Source organism: Aphidius gifuensis, linkage group LG5 (assembly GCF_014905175.1).
Source record: "Aphidius gifuensis isolate YNYX2018 linkage group LG5, ASM1490517v1, whole genome shotgun sequence".
Taxonomy (NCBI): Eukaryota; Metazoa; Arthropoda; class Insecta; order Hymenoptera; family Braconidae; genus Aphidius; species Aphidius gifuensis.
Window position 1 is genome coordinate 7,570,069 of NC_057792.1, and position 23,671 is coordinate 7,593,739.

The following is a 23,671-nucleotide window of genomic DNA, read 5'->3' on the forward strand; positions in this document are numbered from 1 at the left end:
TTTAATTCTTATTTTTTAAGAATTATTTATTTCGACGCCACTGCTCTCTCCTCAATTTTGCATGACATACGTATGTGCATGATCATGCGCATTGAAGTGAAAAAAAATAGGTGCTTTCTTTTGTGTATTTATTTTTTTTCACTTTCATGCGCATGATCATGCACATGCGCCTTCCATGCAAACTTGATGGGAGAACAGTGGTGTCGAACAAGGAATTCTTAAAAAATAAGAATTAAAACATGGCTGATCCAGCCTCTCATGTCCTACGCTGTTGCAAACTGACTTTTTTCTGACTGCGCATTCAATTGCGCATGCGTGAAAATAAACAGGAAAAAAAATAAACACCCAAAAGAAAGCACCTATTCTTTCCTCATTTTTTCATAATATGCGCATGTGCATGATCATGCGCATTCAAGTGAAAAAAAATAAATACACAAAAGAAAGCACCTATTCATGGGCCCGTTCAGAAAGTCTAATTTTTTTGGATTTTCAAGATGGCGAACATCAGTGCCTATCTAAATTGCTGGGCTGAAATCGCCGCCATCTTGAAGATCCGAAAAAATGAGACTTTCTGAACGGACCCCAGATTTTTCGACTTCTGCGCTTATGCGCGGACATGATGCGCAAAAAAAATAGACCGCGTCTCCCTCCCGAGACGCCAATTGACTTTTGGAACACTCTCAAATCTCAATACTGAAGTCAGAAAGAGAAAGTTATATTTATAGAAGCTCATTCCCGCCCCTAAGAAAAATCACATCGATAAACCGTAACTGATAAACAAATATTAACGTACCATATTAATAAAAAAAAAGTGATTCGTAATAAAAATTATCGATATAAAATACACAAGTGAATAATCTGTTAATAATAAAAAATAATGATAAGAGACGCTTCACATGCGCACATTGAAATAATAAAATTTCGTGAATTTACAACAACAATAGTGTTATCTTGACACAATCATACAAGGAATCATAAAAAAACTAAACAACAACAATTGGTATTATTCAAAGTATTATATTATTGAGCATTTATTTACCTAACAATCAGTATAAACTTATACAATTTTCAAAGGTATTATTATTATTTTTTATGCATTTTTTTTCTTCAATTATTTCATATAATATTTTTAATTTTTATTTTGCCTAACTGTCAAAAACGTGTGACAAGCAACGTGACTAACGGCAGTCAATGAAATAGTGACGCAATTGAAAGTACAAACTCAAAGAGTATTCATTTTTTTTTTTTCATATTATAATATAATAATTTCACACCTTCACCGATTCCAAGAACAATTAGTTGTCGGGTGAAATTGTATTAGTCAGGATATAGTAATAAGATAAGAAATATATATTTTTTCATAAATATACAACAAGCTTGGTGAGTAATTTTATCATAAAACTAACAATCTTCAAAAGATAAATAAAATAATTAAATTTTACAATTAACAATTTAATTAAAAATATTTATAAAACGATTAATTGTTTATTGTTAATAAATATAATAAAATTAGTTATCGAACAATTATAATTAACAACACAATGTGTAAATATAAAAAAAAAAAAAATGAATTTAATATAATTGATAAAAGATTGACCTTGAAAAATATATAAATTCAAGTTGGAACTAATTTGTTTTTATTTTTGTACTAATAGAAAACAATAATAAAAAAGCACCATGGAAGTTGATGGAGATTATCTTGGTGCCTATCGTAGATTTTTTGCTGATTTTATTGAAAAAGTAAATCCAGATGATCAACTACCTGTAAGAACAAATGGATCCACTATCACAGAAGGCGAACTTGTTGGTGTTGTTATTGACATAACACTTCAGTATCTCAATCAAAAGTATGTAGTAATGATTTTTAATTATTTAATTGAAAATATTTGATATTGAACAGACAACAATAAGTTGATAATTCATTGGTCTTTGTTATTTTATTATAAAAATAATTAAAACAAAAATGATTAGGTTTTTTAATTACTAATATAGCCACGCCTTTTGCACGAGATTCAATTCAATGAACCTTTTGATAAATACATAATGCATATATGTATTTTAATTGCTCAATTAAACGTGACATCATCACCAACATTTTTATCAGTTTATTCACTTGAAATGTCGTTTAGCCATTTGGCTTCTCAGCTCATGGCTAAAAGTAAAAAATTTATGAAATGAATGAATTAACATGATAATATTTAGTTATTATTATTTTCATTTTTTAAAAATATATTACTTTTTTTGAATATATATTTTATATTCATTTTGTCGCTCTTTTATCTGTAAAATCATATCTACTTGTTATTTTATTATCATCATAGTGTTATCAACACTGTAACTAAATTGTTAGCTTTTAATTTTGTTGTATTCTGTAAACACTTATAAATTAATTATTTACATTAATTTATTGACACTTACTTTGAAGATGACATTTTTTGAAATTATTTTATCATATTCTTCGTCAAGTTTGAATATCTATTTTTGTGTTTTTAATATGGTGATACTTTTGATATTTTAATTATTTATCTTTTCCTTAGCTACATCATTGCATTGACTAATAATTTATAATTTATTTTCTTTTAGATTTTGCCCACCAAGCTTACAGTCTTATATTGTTCGCATAGTAATTGAAGAAATGAAAACAATGTCAAAATTACATCCAGATCATTGTGGACGAATTCCTCAAAAAAATAGTAAGAATATAATTTTTTATTTTGCTGATGATTCATTGTAAATAATAGATAATCTATTGTATAATCTTTGACAACATATCAGAAAAAAAATGAAAAAATTTAATTTGATAAATTAAAGCAATTAAATGTATGAAATATTTTTAATTTTGAATTTTAAATTACAGTTTACACATCAATGAAATTGATGCGTGCAGTAACTGGAAAAATAAATGATATTTGTCAAAGATATTTGGAAAGTAACAGTCGACTTGCTTTATTACCACCACCACCATCAACTCCACTTCCATTGACAACAGTTTTTACATTAAAAAATGGTCGTAGAACAATGGAAGACCGATATGTTATTTTACATGATTTAAACACAATGTTTAATATTAAAGATGATAGACTAGCAAGTTATTATGCAGTATTTGATGGTCATGCGGGACAAGATGCTGCTGTTTATTGTGCAGCACATCTTCATCAGTATTTAGCAGAAAGTAATTATTATCCAACTGATCCTGAGCGTGCATTACGTGATGCATTTGTGACAACAGATGCACATTTTGTAGATAAATCAAACAGAGATGTAAGAATTAATAATAACAACTTTTTTTTATCAATAAATAATTTAATATTCTTTTATATTATTATTATATTTTTTAAATTTATATATACTTTTTTTCTTTTAGAAATTAAATAGTGGAGCTACTGCTGTTTGTACACTTATTATCGATAAAAAACTTTATGTTGCTTGGGCTGGTGATTCTCAAGCTGCATTGGCTAAATCAAATGAGGTCATACAACTTGTTAATCCACACAGGCCTGAAAGAATGGTAATTATTTAATCAATTTTTATTTATTAATTTATTAAATAAATTACAATAATAATTTTATATTTTCAACTTCGTCCTTTAACAACATGATCATAAATAACAACTTGTTGATATGGCGTATTATCAGTTTTAATAATTAATTTTTTTGTATCAATACCAGGATCATAATCAGTATTTAAATATATAAATTGTTGATCATGTAAATTTTTTAAAACAAGACCTTTATCAGTATCAATAATAATATCATAATTATTATTTTTATTAATTTTAATAATTTTATTTTTCCAATGATAATAAATTAAATCACTTGATTTTGGTGATAATATTTTTTCATTTTTAAAAAAATCATTAAAATTTTCTTTATCGAGTCTATCAGTATAATCAATATATCCAGATATATTAAACATTAATTTTGTATATTTACGTATAAATATTATTGTTGATATTATACCTAAACGATTATTATATTCTCTCATTGCAAGTAAAATTTGTAATTTATTATCAAAGCTTTCTTTTATATCAGAATATAATTTAAATTTATGCCATACTGGGTATAATAAATTTTTTGCCAAATTTTTACGTTTTTCAAAGTCGATTTTATTTAATGTATTACCAGTACTACGATAACCAAGTTCAGCAATTCTTCGACATATTTCAGTATTTTTCAAATATAAATAATCGGTTTTTGTTATTAATGATTCTAAATAATCTTCATATGTTAAAAAATTTATTAATTTTTTATCATCGTCAATTTGTGTGCCTTTTGTTGACATGTTTTTTTTATTAAATGTAAAATTTTTATCGTCAGAAAAAATGGAAATTATTATAGTTTTGAAAAAAAAGGTGATAAATTCAAAAGATTGTTATAAAACAGTTGAAAAAAAAAAACTTATTATTTGTTATTGACTTCATTTTAATGTTATATATTTATTAAATTGTTAATAATTAATTTACAGGATGAGAGAGAAAGAGTTGAACGAATGGGAGGATCAGTAATATTTTTTGGTGTTTGGCGAGTTAATGGACATCTCGGTGTATCACGAGCAATTGGTAAGTATAATAATTATTATTCGATAATTATAATGTGAAATGAAATGAAAGCTTAAATATATTATTATAATAGTGATTTGAATAGTTAGAGAGCGCAACGAGGCTTTTAAACACGCGCATTGATTATGTGTAATGAGAAAGTAATGCATATTAATAATAATGAAGATCAATTTATACTAAAAGTATTATAATTATATGGATTAATAATTTTCACATCACTTTACAGCTTTATTTATTTTTAAAGATATATAATTTTATCATTTTATCAAAAATAAATATCTAATTTATAATTGATTAATTAAATTCTTTTATTAGCTTTTTTTTTGTATTATTGCGAATTTTTAATTATTTAAATATTTAAAATTAATCAACAACAAACAGGATATCAACAATACGTTTGTATATTATTATTTATTTGTACGTGAAACAATCCAACACGTTTAAATCCTTTGGGTCAAGTATATCTATCTACGTACAACACGAGTGAAAATATAAAATACGTGATCAGCATAATTTTCATTATGATATTTCCTGTCTTCGAGCTGTTAAATTTATTTAATTAAATAATAATAATAATTTAACGAAAATTAATAAATATAAACAATAATATTATAGAAAAAAAAGTAATATGAAAAATATCTTTTATCTAGATTTTTATAATAATTTATTAATTTATTTTTTAGATCTTCTTTTTATTCTATTTTTCTTTAAGTTATTCTGAATTAGAAATGCTGAAAATTTTTGCTGAATGAAAATATCTGATGACTGAATTTAATTTTTTTTTTTCTTCTTCTTTTTACATTGCGGAAACGAGTAATAACCGGAAGTATAAACGTGCTAACTCATCTGGGTTATTATTCAAACGATACTCACGTTATCCTTGCATTAATTGCATAATTATATTTAATTACAAAAACAAGATTGCTATATTAAACTAGTCCTTTTATTTTATTTATTATTGAATTATTTATTCCATATTCACTTGTAAAATTCATGCTTTTTCTTTTCTTTATTTGTTATATTTTTATAAAATTAAAATGATTAATAAATTAATTTTGATATTTTTAGGAGACATTCAGTACAAGCCATATGTCACAAGTGATCCAGACATTGTTTGTGTTGATTTAGATGGGACTGAAGATTTTTTAATTGTTGCTTGTGATGGTCTTTGGGATGTTCTTGATGAAGACACTGCTGCTGGTGTTGTTTATGAACAACTATGTCAAAATCCTTGTAAGTAAAAAAAAAATTATTATTATTATAAACTATTACCATAAAAATATATTTTTCTGTTACCAAAGTGACTGTAAAATTTTATTATTTATTATATCGTTCAAATTTTTGAATGGAAAATGTTGAACAAAGAAATTCTAAGATGAGTTTAAACAAAATCGTGTGTCTTACTAAACTGCAACGATGATAATTTACCTGGGAGATATAATTTTTTTCGTAACACTGTTATTGATTTAATATAATGTTTATACTCATTTTTCATTCAATTGTTGAATGGTCCTTAAATAAAATATCATAAATTCATACTGAGTATGACGAAGACTTGTTTGCCCATTAATGAGACTAGCCTGACTTGATTTTGCATGCACAACGAGATTCTGAATATATACGTGATGATTATTAACATGACCTGCAAGTTCACAATACGCACCCAAGTACCCGCAGACAATGTACAAATAAACCGTTAATTATCTCCAAAAAAATAACAATTTTTTTTTAAATATTACTAAAATAATAAATAAATAAATAAACAGAGAATCTTTTAAAATCCAAAATAGAGGCACCCGCAAGATATGCAAAAATAAAAACAGAAAAATTACCGTATGGTATCAAATAAATATTTTTTTACAATGTTGATTAATTTTTTACAAAATATGTATTTTTTTTTTTCTTTTTTATACGGGTATTTTTAAAAAAACATTTTGTCTAATTGGCTATAGATATATTTAATTTTTCGTTAAATATATTTTTTAATATATACTCAGCTTTTTAAAATATATGTTAAATATATTTCTATTTTGATTGTGATTGCATTTTTGGATGTAAATGGCAACTCCTAATAATAGAATATGAAGATGAGGGTAAAGACTACTGAGACAGTTAAAAACGTAAGATGTTTCTGTTGAAAATTCATAGTGTTATGTGAAAATAGATTTTATATGCAATTTTGTTGAAATACTTAACAAACAATTTTTAAATATAAATAATACATATTTATTGAACATAAGAGTATGAGTCATCCACTCTCTCGCCTCCACTTTGGGGATAGTCATCGTACATCAAAGTATTACATTGCAGTTATTACTGATGAATTTTACATTGTATAATTTTTTATTTTCACAAACAAACATCCTCCGCAATATTATTATTCATTTTATCTTCATCTTATAATTTTTTTTTCTGATGATTTTTACCTTTAAATTGTTGCTGATAAAACAAATAAATTATTGATCATTATATACTATAGAAAAAAAATTATTTTACACTCTTATCAATAATCTTGAATATTTTAATAAAAACTTGAATTATTTTATCAAATTATTGGGTAATTTTTTTTAACTATTCAAATATAAACCAATAATTAATAATATTTTAATTTGTTTTTTTTTTAACATGACACAATAATTATTTTAAATTTTTTAAATTATTATTATCATTTTGATACAATAATAATTTTAATAAGCTTTATAAAGCCAGATAATTTATATTCGAATTCTTATTACTATTTTCTTTAAATATTAAAAAAAAATTTTTGTTAAACTTTAAATTGTTTTAACATCGGTAGAAGCAATGGCCTTGATTTTTTTTTTTTGTGCCACTTGCCAAAAAACAGAAATATTTTAACAAATCGTTGTTTTAATATATATATAATATTTTTTTTTTATTTCTTGACGAAAAGAGCAGAGAAGAGCCAACGCCCCAGCAACAAATATATAAACTAACACAAACTTTTATCTAGTCATAATGTCTTTAATATATTTTTTTTTCACCTCATTCTTCATTCTCAAGATAATTTTTTTTTTTTTAATTTAATTTTTTTCTTTTTAATGCTTTGTTATTATATTATTTTTACACGCTCAACTATAACTGTATATTTTTCTCATTTCTTATATATATCTTCCATGAAATATATTTTTATTTTTATTATTAAATTTTACCAAGTGGTTTTTACAGTCGATGAGAGATTGAAATGATATTAGACACGTGAATTTAATGTTAAAAAAAAAAGAAAAAAATTATTTATAAATTATAAAAAAAAAAAGTGAGATGATGGAAGTGAGGAAGAGAGTGGAAATTTTATAATTTCGAGGTCGCTTGTTTGAGAGTCAAACGACAATGACTCACCACTGGAATCAAGCTGGAACAATTCCACGTTTTAATCCGACCGAGACGATTGTACTTTACAGGCTTTCCCTCGATCATTATTATCTATTTATTGTTTATTCAATTAATCAATATTGAAAAATTATATTTTTCTATAGCTTAATTAATTTATTCAATACTGTTGTTTCATTTTTGTTTAATGTTTCATTGATTGATGATAATTTTACGATAACAATTATATTTATTACAGTAAAAAAAAAAAAAAAAAATACTGTTAATAAATTTCATGATAGTCATGTACAACAGCTGACGTTAGTATTAATAAAAAAAATATTTTTACAACTTTAAGTAAAGAAACATAAACCTGAAGAAACATCTATTAAACTGATGAGCAAAATTTATCATGTACTTTTTTTTTCATGACTGAAATTAATACTTGAAAAAAAAAAATACAACAACAAATTTTATATAAATTTTTTTTCTTTCTTTTATTGTAATTATAATAATTATTGGGATTATATTTATCATATATTATTTTAATTATTTAAATTTTTATGCTCTCAATCTGCCAACTATAAATAGATTATCATATTTTTTTTATATATAAAATATTGTGGTAAATTTAAAAAATTTTTTTAGCTTAACATTTCTCAGTTAAACTGAAAGAAAAAATAACATAAATAAATAACGAGAAAAAAAAATGGCAGAACGGATCGATGAGAAGTATTTCATCTTGCTGAAAATAAAAATCTCAATTCATATCGTGAGAATTCTTTTTTTCTTTTTATCGTAATACAAATTATTATCATTTTTATAATCATAGTTTTTTTTTTTTACACACATGAATTACTGTAACATTATGATGACATTTTATTGTTATTTGTTTTTGTTATTGTTTGTTACTATATGATTATTTATTTTTTGATTTAAATATTGAAATTTAAAAAAAATTAAAAATAATATTCACTATTTCGAATAAGTGACTTACGAAGCGAAACGGTCGTTCCTTTTGCCGCTTCAGCAGCCTCTTCTTCAACAGACAACGGAACCGTTGATGCATTTTGCCGTCTTGTGCCGATTGTTAACCGGTGCACAGGTAAACGTTCAACAAATATATTAAAAAATTATTATTCTTCATCTGAACTATTTTTTTTTTACTTGACTCTTAAAAATATCATGAGATATTAATTTATTTTTGTTTGTAAAATATTTAAATCATAATTTGCTGGATTTTTGTATTTAAAAATGAGCTAAATTCTTAAAAAATATAAAATTATTTATTTAGTATACAATGCAGATGATAAAAAAAAAAAAAAACTATCGTAAGTTTTTCTTTTAATTATTAATTATTATGTCATAATTTACTGAAATAATAATATAAAATTACAAAAAATAGTGACAAAATCATCGATGCGATATGATCCAAAAATAAAGAAAAAAAAAATACATATATTAATATTAATATTGCAATTCAAAGTATCAATTACACAAAAACAAAAATAATCAAAAAAAATAATAAAAAAATAATGATAAATAAATTTAAAAAAAACGAAAAATTCCTGACACACTGCAGTCAGTCATGATCATGATATGAACCTACACTCGTGTACACTCTTGTAAAAGGTAGAACAAAAAAAAAACGGGGGTGGTGTATGAAGCATGGAATGAGTCATGTAGCGGTATCAGTAACTTTATTGGTGAATTGCTGGCAACAGCACCAGCACCAGCTAAGCCGGCAACTAAGCCGGCCAGTTGATCGCGAAGTCTCGCCACACCCGCGTCTTATCACTCTCCGCTGAATAAAGTTTTAAATCTTCAACAAAGTGTGTTATTTAAATTGTGCTGTAGGTATTAAAAAACAAAAATAAATAACAACAAATGTGTGATACATAATAATTTATATTGTTTTTTTTTTTATTGTTAAGTTATTGTGAAAATAATTTACTGGATTATATTGATTTAATTATTTTATTTATATATATATAGTAATAAGTATGATATTTTAATTTTTACTTATTTAAAATCCACCTGGTTGTATCAAAAAATTTTCACTTTTTTTATTCTATTAATTTATATAATTTATATTGCATTTTTTTTATTTTTCATTTACTCGAAATTCATTTGGATTTATCAAAAAATACTTTTCATCTTTTTTTCTAAACTATTTGGTTTATTTTGTTTTAAATTATTATTTCATATTGCATTTTTTTTCTTTTCGGGTATCGATTGACAAAGTTGAGTATCATTTGAAAAAAAAAAATTACTATGGCAGGGGAGAGATAGCAGGAAGAGGATATGCTATTTGGGTTTCGATTAAGTCACCGACCCTGCCGACATTTGATATATTTAATATGACAGCTGGCACGCAACAAAAATATCACATTTATATTTGTTACATTTTAAAAAAATTACATAAAATATTATCTATTTCAATGAAAAATTTAAACTTTTAAAACAATAATAAATAAATAATAATTTTAAAAAAACAAAACTTAAATATTTATCATTTTAAATTAATAAAATTCATAAAATTTTATAGGTATACATAAATAAGAAAATTTATTTATTATCAAAATTAAATTTTAAAAATAAATATTTAGTTTTAAAATAACATCAACAATAACAAGTTGATGAAAAATATAATATCTATTTTTATTTTATCGAAATATAGTTAATCACTCGTTTCATATGTGAAAAATAAATTTGATAAAATTATTATAATTATAAAAATGTAAATATTTTTATTTTTTAAATATTATGTTATCGATGTTTTTTGTGGGTTGGTAGGAGAAATTTTTTTTCGTAATTTTATACAATATTTCCTTGTAATTTGAGTATGTCTATCTACCGTGTGTTTCATTCGAGACTTTTCTCATCATGCTTCTCGAGCTTCTTTAATATCCCTCAATTGTTTTCTACTTTTATTAAAAAATATTTAAAAAAACATGTTATTCATATTCACACACACTCTACACAAATAACAAAAAAAAAAAGAACTTATGACGTCTCATTAAATCAAACAAAAAAACAAAATTAGAAAAATAATATTATATAAATATTATAGAACAATCTTGTTATCAACTCAATTAAAAACATATTTTATTTATCGATAATTAAAAAAAAATTATGAAATATAAATAAAAAAATAAATGCCAAAGTTGTTCCACTTGAATCAACTTACAATAAAAATCTCATGAACACCATAAAACATAAAAATTAGTGATGACTCATCGATCTGGCAAGTTGGGGTAAAATTCATTGTAATGGTTTTCAATTCATTTGTAAGGTCGTGTTATTATCGACTTGGGTAAAATAGAATGACTCAGCATACCCCTTAAAAAATAATAATAATAAAATAAAAAGATAATATATAATTAAAAATATAACAATAATAAAAAGAGAAACTAAAATTTTTTATTTTACAATAATTATTGTTTATTAATTTTATTAATGTAATATATTATTTATTTATTTATTTATTTATTTTAATTTTTGTTTCAGACGACCTCGAACTCATAAGTCGACGTTTAGTAGATTATTCAAAAAAACAAGGCTCATCCGACAATATAACTGTTATTATAATATTTTTAACACCACCTTGTGAAATAATAAAAAGATCATACCATTGTCCGCAAATAGCTGACATTAAACAACAATTTAATATGGAACAAGATAATAAATATGTATCAACAACAAATGGACAATATGATATGAATACTGATACTATGAAAAATACAAAAATTCATGATAATGGTGATAATTATGATATTGAAGGTGTTGATAAAAAAATTAATGGTAAACATGATAATAATGGATTAAAAAATTATATTGTTGATGATGATGATGATGATGATAATGATGATGATGATGATGATTTTGGGCCAGAGACAAATGTTGATGCTGTTGATGATGCATGTGAAATATCATCAAGTAATATTAATAAAGTATTATTTCCTGATAATGATTTAATAAAACAACAAAAATCTAGTGATGTTGAAATTGATGATAAATTGGAGATCGATGATAACAGTGAGTTAATTTATTTATTTATATTAATTATTTATTTATTTATTTTCTTGTTTTTTTTTACTGTTTCATTTTCTTTATTGCGAATTATTTCAATCTTTAAAATAATCATTTTTTTATAAATTTGATATAAACTTTCAAAGAACTTTTTTATTAATCATTTTTTTTTTGCTAAAGAATGAGAATAATTGTGATGTATATATATAATAATATTGAGCAAAATATATCCTGGTAAACTGGTGTTTTATAAAGTAGGCTTTCACCAGGTGAAAAAAAAGAAGTTGAAGTGTTAGTGGCGTCCAACCGTGCCAGTCAGTGAACTTGCCGCACTGATTGTCCTCGCAAACGAACAGACCAAATTTAATATTTTTTTTCTCTATATATAATGTTGCAAAATTATTTTGCCACTGTTTTAAACAACTTTGATGACGTTTAAATCTTAAATTTACTGATGCATCCAATGCGAGAAAAAAAAATAATAAAACTAAACATTTCTTTTTTTTTTTTTTTTTACATGGATTTTAATTAGTCATTAATCATTTAATTATCTTGTTCAACAATGTGCTACAAATCTTTTTAAAAGCTGCATTATAATTTCGATTTTATTTTCTGTAAAATTTTTTTTTTTTTTACTATAGTATCTTGTATTTTTTTTTAATGAGTTATTTTTTTAAATTACAGTCTCTTTTTTTTTCTTTCTTTCTTTTTTAAACAAAATAATATTAAATTTTTAATAAAATTAAATTATTTTCTAATCAAATATTAGTTTGTTTATTTTAAAACAATAATATATTGTTTATAAAATTAATTTTTCATCTTTTATAAATTAACAAATTTAAAAACTCGCGGGTAAATCCGCCATATTGCATAAAATTAAATGTTGATTGGTCAACGCCCTTGATCCAATCACAGCGACATCTTTGACGGTGGGGATAAACCATGACGAACCAGGCAAGTTGTATGTCTACAATCTACATATGCTAGTTCTGCCAGTTGCAGGATATATTTGTGCATTTTCATTGCGTCTTTTGTGCGCGTTTTTTTTTTTTTTTATACATGATACTGCGTGCAAAAAATAATAATAATAAAAGAATTAAGTATCTACAATTATTCTAGTTATACTATTTTAACAAAAGTTCAGTTGTTTATTATAAAAAAACTGTGGATGTGTTTTAAATAACAATAATAAAACTACTGGAATTTTTTTTTTATTTTGCGTTGGAAAAATATAAGAAAAAAAAACCTTAAGAAGCCGGTTGAAATAGAGAGAGAGAGAAAAAACAAAAAAAGAAACGACGAAGTTAAATTTTTTTTTTTGTGTATGGTGCATGTAGGAGCATAAACAAGCAATATAATATTATTCACCAGGTATGTTTTTTAAATGAACTCAATGGCCGACAGTTAAATATTATTTAAAAAAAATTTATATCAATATTAAAACACTAAAAAAATAATGCCGGCCGGTTATTTTTTGGTATTTTAAAATTCATCATCGGGCGTGTTCTATCATGTTTTTCTCAGAATAATCATCATAGATAAGTAAATTTTTTGTCCCTTTTTTTTAACCTTCAAAGATGTCATCAACAATAATTATCTTAAATTTTTTTTCTATTCATCCGTTTGGATATTTCGATAATGCGTTTAGAATACTATTTGTTAATAATCTACTCGAAAAAAAAAAACAAAAAAAAAATAGTTTCATAATAACCTTTGAATTATAAATAATTGAGTTTTTTTATTTTTTATAAATAATATAAACTAATTAAACTAATATTATTATTGTCGGTATTATTAGCTTGAAGAAAATAATTTTTTTTTCGATTAAATATTTAACAATAAATATTTATTAACAGAATAATCGTACTTGTTCACAATCTGACAGACGATTTGATATCTTTGTTATTATTATTTATATACCTATCGTTGAGTATATATTTTCTTAGTCTTATTTATGTGCAAATGTGCATACATTGTTATGACAAATTTTTTATTTTTTTCGCCCACTTCCTGTAACACTTGGTGCAAGGCCAATAATTATAATAATCAAATAATAAAATTATTATCTGTGTTAAATTAGTTATTTTTAATTTTCTTACAAAATATTAATCAAGGCCAATTAAATGAAAAAAAATTTCAAGTATTTTTTTTTTTTTTAATTAGATATGGAAAAAAAAGACACTGTTTTTGTGTAAATGTTTGACCTGAAATAATGATAGATATATTCATAAAAAAAAAGCAATAATTGGTTTAAAAAAAATGACTCCATTGAAAAATAAATTTGTGTGTCAGTTATTTTTTTAAAACATTTATATTGTTGACTAATTAAAAAAACAAATTGTCACGGAAACAGTTGCTGTTTTTTTTTTTTTCTTTTGATAATAGGAAAAAAATTATAAGTATAATACAAGAAACAGTGAATGAATACAATAAACAAACGACTATTGTCGACTATCAATAAAACATTAAAGAAAAAAAAAAAAAAACCTTTTGCATGTTGCTATTAAAAGATTGTGATTGAATAAATCTATTTTTAGCTTGATGTTTATGAAATTTGATAATTTTATAATGTTAAATAAAAAATTATATATTTAACAAAAGTTCAATGACCATATTTTAGATTTTAACTTGATAATTAAATTTAATCCAATTTTTTTTAAAATGAATATTTGAGTAATAAATAAATAAAAAGCTAAAATAATTAATTAAAATTAATATATTTAATATTTATCAATAATAATTTGTAATTAAAATAGAAAATATATATATTTTTTTTTTTTTGTTTTAATGAGACTATGAAAATAGAGACAGATAAACCTTGGAATTAAATGAGTCAGATACAGAATCGTTGAGTGTAAAATTAACTTGTAGCTGGCAAAAATAAAAAAATAAAATGTTGAGACGACAGAAGGCATCTTGTGACAGTGACAAGGGGCCATCGTACCTCTAAACATACCAAAAATTAAAATAAGGAAAATTTTAAAATGTCTAACACAGTCATGCCAAAAATGAGCATCAATTTAATTTCAAAGTAAACAAAAAAATAAATAAATAAACCCTAGGTTATTTAAATTTTTCACATAATAAAAAATTAAATTATTTAATTTTCAACAACTCAATTAAATTTTTTTATTCATCAAAATTAATTTATTTCTTTGCTTTCATCTCGCAATGTATTTGTTAGTTTATTTCGAATTTTTTTTTATTGGATTTCTCTCTCATAGTAACACGTTGCTCATGCGCATTTACAACGATGATACTTAAAATGTGTTATTCTATGTATACTTACCTCAAAATGTACCACTCGTTAGTACCAAGTGCCCAACATTCATCAGTCCTTTTACTTTATCATCATGAAAAGAAAAAAAAAGTCGAAAAAATTCTCTTTAGTTACTTTGTATGTCTGATTTTAATTGCATGATTTTTTTTTTTCTCCTTTCAATAATGAAAACAACATCATGTGGGTATTAACTTTAGCCATTTTGAGAAATTAAACTGGTCTGTCTCGCGTGGGGTGTACAACGTGTTATTATTTTTTTTTGCACTTTATTTTTATTTATTTTTTTTTATAATAATTTTATATAACCCACGCGTTATATACCTTTTTTTTCCACTGACAAATTCATCTCTCGATGAAGGTCTACTAAAAAAAAAAATTCAATTGCAATAAATTTTAATTAAAATGTAAAATAATTTAAAAATATTTCAAGGGTAAATATTTTTTAATTATATATCAAGTCTTTAACTGAAATAAATTTGTTTATTTTTATTTTTTTTCTATTAATAGAGCCAAAAGAAAAGAATGAAGCTGTAGGTGATGCTGATAATGTAGTTGAAAGTGAAGATTCAGACGACGAATGGAATTATTATCGTGCTGATACAAGTAACAATAAAAAAGTTGAATTATCATCATCAACAAAATCAGTAGAATTAAATATTGATAACAATTCAGATATTGAAAAATTAAAAATTGATGTTGATAAAAAAATTGATGATACTGTTACTGATGATAATTTGAGTGAAAAAATTGATTTCAAAAAAGAAATTGAACAACAAATTGAAGAAAAAGAAGCTGTCAGTTCTAGTATTGATAACAGCAGCAGCAGTAGCGATAATAGCAGTAGCAGTGAAGACGAGTGTGATAAAGAAAATTTGCCTCCAGTTAAGCTTGCTGAAAATAATACAAACGTATGTATATAATTTATTTGTATTAAATTTATCTTTAAAAAAAAAATAATAATTATTATATTTTTATTAACAGGTATCTCATCAGCTTGAAGAAAGTCTTGATCAAATACCCGAGACTTTTAATTTAACTCAACAAGAATCTGAAGACATGGAATTTCAATTAAATCCAAACGCAGCTGAATTTATACCAGTATCACCAGTACCATCAGTACCATCAGTACCAATGCTTCCAATTCATCATAATGATGTACCAATAACTGGTTCACCAGTATCACCAGGATCACCAGTACAAATGCTTCCAGCTCATCTTCGTGATGCTCCAATATCTGGATCACCTCTTAAACCAACAGCAATTATGGATGACATACGTTTACCATCACCAGAAGAATTTAATAATGAAGCAAGTCATCGTCCTGGTGAAATTGATGAAAAATCATTAAGTAATTTAAGTACACCAACAAATGGTAATGAATCACCAAATTTATCATCATATAAAAATCTTGATAAACAAAAATTGTTATTTGATCTTGATGAATCAGAAGTATCATCAACACGTGCTGAATTTGGTGATGAATCAACAGCAAGTTATTTAACAACTAATGATTTACAAAAAACAGGTGTATTTGATGGTAGTTTTACATCAAGTTTTATTAGTAATCATGAAATTGATCCAATGATGATGTCATTTGGTCCTGGTGATTTTAATCCACTTACTAAAACAGTTGATTTAAATGCTGTACATGATTTAGATGATACTGATTTAATTGGTGAAAGTGATACATCAAGAAATGGTAATGGTAACTATCGTGATAAAGATGATGATGATGATGATGATGATGATAGTGATAGTGTTAATCATCCTGAACTTACAAATTTAAGATCACCAGATATTGATCATTATAAAAATACACAAACGTTTCCTGTTGATGAAACAGATATTATGTTTAATAGATCAATACCAGTTTGTAATCTTAATCGTGAGGAGTATACAGTTACTGATGATATAAGTAATCAAGTTGCAGCAATGAATTTAGCAAATTCACAACAATCATCAAATATTTTTTACAATAAAAATGATGATAATGATGATAATAATGATGTTGTTAATGTTGATGTTGAGGAAAAAAATAATGATAATAAAATTGAAGAAAAACATTATGATAATGATGATTTCATGATGTCTTGTGATGCATCTAAAAATATTGAAAATAATGCTGATATGATTGAACAAGTTGATCTCATGTCTTCAAATAATGAAAATGAATTGCAACATGAACAAATGGATCTTATGTCTTCTAATAATGATGATAATTTTAATGAAAATATTATAAATTCACAGGAGACTCTTATGACACCTGAAAAAGTTGTCAATCATGAAAAATCATTTGGATTCGAAAGTAATGCTGATTTATTAGCTGATGAACCTGTTAATAGTTCGATTGATACACCAGTTGATTTAAAAACCATTGATGATGAAAAATTGGAAATTAAAACTGAAGAAATTAATACAATTCATAAAGTTGAAGAAGAAAATATATTTAAAGTATCTGAAAAAATACCAGATATAGTTTCAAACACACCAGAAATAGTTGAAAAAGAAACTCAAATATTTGAAAATATAGTAGTTTTAGAAGAACAAAAAAATCAAATAATTGAAAATGAAACTCAAATAATTGAAAATATACCAAGTTTAGAAGAACAAAAGAATCAAATGATTGAAAATAAAACAATTGTAGAAGAAAAATTATCAGAAATAATTGAAAATGGTTCTACAATGGAAGAAGAAAAATGTCCAGTTATTAAAAATACACCTGTAGAAGAAAAAATACTTGAAAATGTTGAATTACCACAAACTAATGATGAAACATCATCTAAAATTGTTGAAAATATTATTGAAAAAATTCCAGTTGATAATTTGCTGGCAAATATCACTGAAGAAAAAACAGTAATGAAATTATCTGAATCACTTCAAGAATTTACAGGTCTTGAAAATGAATTTATACCATCTGATAAAGAACAAACTCAGCTTCCAATTGAAAATATTGATGAAAAATCAAAAGATAATGAAACAACACTTCCAACTAAAGAAAATGATAAAATTATAGATATAAAAAATAATGAAAAACCAATTAAAAAAACAAGTGCATCATCATCATCAGCAGCAGTAAAAGTTGAACCTAAAGCAAAATCAGTAAATGCAGTTAAATTACCAGCAAGTAAAACTACACTTAAAGTAACTAAAACAGATGTTAAAACATCATTAAAAGCTTCACCAACTTCACCATCCAAAACAACAGTAACAGCAAAAACTTCTGGTACAGTTGGAGTTGCATCTAAAAAACCTATAACACGTCCAAAAACAGTTGATGCTTCATCAAAGACATTAACAGCTACTTCAGCTAAACCGTCAGTTGCAAAATTATCAACAACTGCAATTAAATCACCAACAACAAAACCAGTTTCAACATCAACAACAACAACATTAAAATCAAAGACTTTAACATCTGCTCCACGGCCATCAACTTTAAGTACAAAAACTGCTGATAAAAAAGTTGCAACAACAAATGGTGATGCTACTAAAACTGGTACATTAAAACCAAAACCAGCATCAAGACCTCTAGTCAAGCCACCAACAGCAGCATCACGTCCAGCAACAGCGACGACAACAACAACAAAACCACGTGTTCCTTCAACTGTATCATCAACAAAACCATTAACAACAAAGTCAACTGATGTTAAAATTCAACGACCAAAAACAGCACCAACAACATTAGGTATTGCATCAAAAACAACTCGTGTATCAACACTAACAAAATCACCAGTTATTGATAAACAAATAAAAGAAACAGCAAATAAACAAATATCAAATCGTACATCAACAATGACTAAAACAACACGAACAACAACAACAACTGCATCAACATTAACAGCAAGACGAACTACTGCTACTGCTACTGCTACTGTTAAAACGACAAGTGAAAAAAAAGCAGTAACAACTCGTATTAGTGCAAAAAGTGCAACAGCTGTTGCTAAAAATCAACAACAAAAAAAAGCTATTTCAAAAGTCATTACAAAAACTGAAATACAAAATGGTAATTGTGAAATTAAAGATGATAATAATGTCGTCATTCAAGAGGCTATTGTCAATGAGGTAACTGAATTGAAAAAAGATCCTATCTCATTTCCGGATACGACTGATAATCAGTTACTCATCACTGCGGATTAAATTTAAATTTTATAAGGTTTTTTTTTTTTTTTTTTTAAACTATAATATTAAACAATGAGAAATATGTTCGATGCTTTGTGTGAAAATATTTTTAACACTGTCTGTTATTTTTAATCGAATAATTTACCAGTTATTCTTTCTCTATTTTTTGGAAAAAAAAAAAATATTCAAATTATTATTATTCTATCTTTAAGAATCTGATTTTTTTTTTTATATGCTTGAGACTTTTAATTTTATGAAAAGCAATTGTTCTTTGAGTTATCTATTTACAATTAATTATTAGTAAACTTTTCAATGATTTAAGAGTAATGAAATTGTGCTTATTAAAAATGAACTATTTCATTAGAATGCAAAGAATAAAAAAAAGGAAAAGAAAATATATATTATGATTAATTCATAGACGGAATCAGAAAATCCAAATGTAAATAATTTAATTGCTTTTTTTTTTTTTTTTTTTTTTTAAATGTTATTACTGGCATAGTGGTAATTTAAATTTTCGAATAAAATACGATTCGAGTGCAAATTATTTCAAGAAGTCATATTATTTTATTGTGGTGCTCAATTAACCATCCTGGGCTGTCAAACGTCTGAATTTATCATGTTTGTCTGTTTTGTTTTTTAAAATTTTAAATCAATTTCAAATTTTTTACAAGTAATATTTGCTAATTTTAATTTTCTTTTGACGCAAATTTTAATGGCAACCCAGGTTAACAGTCCAAGAATATTCAATTGTCTAAAATTACAAATCCAAAAGGAATTTTAAATATTAATAATGAAAAAAAAAAAACAAGATAAAAAATTAGTATCTTCTTTTTTATTCACATTTTTTAATTTTCTAATTTTATACACCCATTTCTCAAGACTCCATTAATCGAACAAAAATCATTGTTCAGTTGGTGAAATAGATTTAAAAAAAAACAAAAAAAATTTAAACAAATTCGATTGACTAATATTTTTTCCGAAAAAATAATTTGCTTCAAATCGAAATGTTTGTCTCAAGAATATTTCACAACTTAAAATATATAACAGTAATAAAAAAAAGAAAGAAAAAAAAAAAAAAACATTTGTAGAAGTTAATTAAGCTTAAACTATGTATTTATTTTGTGTTTCTATTTTTTTTTTTTTTTTTTATATTTGCATTAAAAAGTTTATTAAACATCAATGGAAAAAAAATAAAATAAAAAAATATTATTATGGTAAAATATTAAGTTATAAAATAAGAAAAAAAAAAAACGATCAAGTTGGTTATTATCCAAAAAGTCACGTTGATACCCATATTTGTGTATAGCACATTTTTTTTTTTTTTCCTTTTATTTAATGTGATACTTTATTATTATTATTATTACTATTATTATTATGATTATTATTATTATACGAAATTTGAGGAACAGTTTATGAGGTAAATAACATTTTTAAGAAAAATAAATAAATAAAAAATTAACAATTGTTCGAAAAATATTGTTTATTTCATTTTAAATATGACAAAAAAAAAATATATAGTTTATAATAATGTCGATTTAAAAAATGAATTAAACACGTTTGTAATAGCGTATAGCTTTTCCTCCAAATTTCTTTTCGGACAAGTGCTGGAATGAAAAAAAAAAAAAAAATTAATTAATAAAAAATAATTTGAAAAAAAGTTTTCTTTTAAATTCTTTGTATGGATTTCTATCCCACTATTTCTATGTCAAATTAAAATTAAAAAAAAATTGATATTCTTTTTTCGTTATAAACGCAAATAAATAAAATTAAACGTATTAAAAAAATAAAATAAAATAACTTACAACAGTGACTCCTTCGGTTGTGAATTCATAGACACGTGTTAAGGTGTTGTCTTCAAGGAATGAACTGACAAAGGTAAATTTATCACCGTTCTTAGTGACAACAGTCTGCAAGTGAACGAAAAAAAAAATATATATATGAATATCACAAAATAAATTATCAAATTAAACTTGAAGCAATTTAATTATTTTTTAACACACAAACCTTGCTGGTAGCACCATGTGGTAAGACTTCATCAAATTCTTTTTCGAGTTCAAATGTATTAACTGTACTTTTATCACCATTAAAAACAGTAATAGTATACTTGTTATCTGCAAATCCAACTTCGAATGTCGGTTTGCTTTGAATAACATGTTTTGCTAAATCAGCTCCAGCAGTACCAGCAACTTTTTTCATAAATTCTTCAAAGCCTTCATTCTTTTCGTATACATATTTACCTACGATACCAACCATTTTCAAAAAAACTTTATATTAGTATGTATTTTTAAGTAAGTATTTAGCACTGATACCAGCTTTAAGAGTGAATTATCAATACAAAATTTCAGCGTTTTATACTAAAACTTTGTTGATAAAAAGGTCAATAGTTTAGAAAGATGGGCCTCAGGAAGGGGAGATTTTTACTGATATAAGCTGAAAGTTATCAGTAGATTTTCAGATTACAACTTATACAACGAATTTGTTAAATAATTTTAACCTTATTTATTGTACTGTTTATTTTGCTGAGTGATAAAGACTTTTGACCTTTGTGCTTGATTTAATATGTACCTACTCATGTACAAAATGAAAAGAATATACATGAAATTCATATGAAAAATTATTGATAAATATACTTATCAATTGTAACTTGAGCACTCAAAAAAAAATTCAAAGGCTGGTGTTTATTATCTTTTTGTTTCAATTAACTTTATTATTTTAAAATCAATTTTTTAATTTTATAAATTTTAAATATGACTGATTTAATTGTTTTTTTTTTTTTGAATCATGAAATATTTCAAAAAATATTTTTGTATAATTATTTTTTGATGTCATTTTTGTATTAAATGTTATAAGCAAATTATCAAGTTGAGATTTAGAAAAAACAGTATTCTTAAGTTGTAATATATTTATTTTAAATCTTTGAAAATCGTTGACATGATCAATTTTAGAATATGATATTTTGATTGTCGACTAATGATGTAACTGATAATATAATCTTGTAAGAGATTCTTTAGCTGTTTAAAGGAGGTTCAAATGTCTATAAGTAACTATAGGTAACCAATATCAATTCAAGTAAGTTGATCGCACCTGAAATAGAAACCTTAAAATTACGATGCAGGGTTTGCCTGGGGTGACTTAATAATTAATATGCTGGTATGTAGAGAGAGGGACAAGTAAAGATGACTTAAATTATTAAATTATATAAAAGGTCAATAACTCAAGTCAGGAATGCAGCAATAAATATATTTGTGGTTATTCAAATTTCAAAATCAAAACGTAGTAATTAGCCGATAAGTAATACCAAAAATATGAACCAAGATATACAAAAACAATACTCAAAATGATAATATTGATTGATTGACCAATGATGACTAACAAAGAAGGGCAATTAATTAAGCAATTAAGGAGGGTCTTGGGGGGAGGGAGCAGTTTAGAAGGGAAATCCGCCACTTCTAGAGGGGGGTAGATAGGATGGCTCCGCTTCTAGGGGGATGATTGGGGCATTGAGTAGAAGAGGACTTCCAAGAGTAAACAGGATGACTCCACTTTCAGGGAGGGAGGGTCCAAGGGTGAGTTTAGGGTATTGATCATGGGTCAAGAGTTAGCAAAAAATATTTTTTACCAACAAAAATACATTTTATTGGACCAAAAATAATTTTGTCCACGGTGGGAATCAATCGTGGGTCTGGGATTTGCAGAAAATTTATTTTTACCAACAAAATTCAATTTTACCTAAGCAAAAATAATTCTGCCTACGGTGGGTATTGATCGTGGGTCTCGGGTTTGTGAGGAACTTAAATTTTCCAACAAAAATTAATTTGATTATATATATATAAAAAGATTATTCTGCCCTCGGTGGGTATCGATCGTGAGATTGCAGTTTCTGAAGAATTAATTTTTAACAACAAAAATAAATATTATTAGACCAAAAATGATTCTGCCCACGACGAGTATCAATCGTGGGTCAAGGGTTTGCAAAAAATTATTTTTACCAACAAAAATACATTTTATTGGACCAAAAATAATTCTGCTCATGGTGGGTGTCGATCGTGGTTCTGGGATTTGCAGAAAATTTATTTTTACCAACAAAATTCAATTTTATGGGACCAAAAATAGTTCTGCTTACGGGGGGAATCGATCGTGGGATTGGGCTTTGCAAGGAGTTATTTTTTACCAACAAATATTAATTTGATTGGACAAAAAAATAATTATTCTGTCCACAGTGGGTATCGATCGTGGGTCTCGAATTTGTGAGAAACATAAATTTTCCAACAAAAACAAATTTTATTGATACAATATTTATTTCGCCTACGGTGGGTATCGATAGAGCGACTGGGGAAGGTGGCAAAAATGAGCTTAGT

The 23,671-nt window shown here is 24.9% G+C and overlaps 2 protein-coding genes across 4 annotated transcripts; one reads left to right on the forward strand and one right to left on the reverse strand.

Annotated features, from left to right (window-relative positions):
- Positions 1–671: 671 nt before the first annotated feature.
- Positions 672–19,907, forward strand: LOC122857457. 3 transcript variants are annotated; one of them, XM_044159629.1, is made up of 10 exons: positions 672–1,380; positions 1,656–1,847; positions 2,584–2,693; positions 2,858–3,261; positions 3,365–3,508; positions 4,465–4,558; positions 5,627–5,791; positions 11,396–11,923; positions 15,705–16,105; positions 16,179–19,907. In XM_044159629.1, the coding sequence occupies exons 2-10, from the start codon at positions 1,678–1,680 to the stop codon at positions 19,329–19,331; spliced, it is 5,169 nt and encodes a 1,722-aa protein (XP_044015564.1). In that variant the 5' UTR covers positions 672–1,380; positions 1,656–1,677; the 3' UTR covers positions 19,332–19,907. The 3 variants fall into 3 exon arrangements, with proteins under 3 accessions (XP_044015564.1, XP_044015566.1, XP_044015565.1); XM_044159631.1 differs by having other exon boundaries at positions 718–1,074; XM_044159630.1 differs by having other exon boundaries at positions 718–1,000.
- LOC122857458 (fatty acid-binding protein homolog 6-like) lies at positions 19,614–21,943 on the reverse strand. The gene is made up of 3 exons (XM_044159632.1): positions 21,318–21,943; positions 21,116–21,220; positions 19,614–20,917 (listed from the first exon to the last, which is right to left on the reverse strand). Exons 1-3 carry the CDS (start codon positions 21,564–21,566, stop codon positions 20,861–20,863), a joined length of 411 nt encoding a protein of 136 aa, XP_044015567.1. The 5' UTR covers positions 21,567–21,943; the 3' UTR covers positions 19,614–20,860.
- Positions 21,944–23,671: the final 1,728 nt, after the last annotated feature.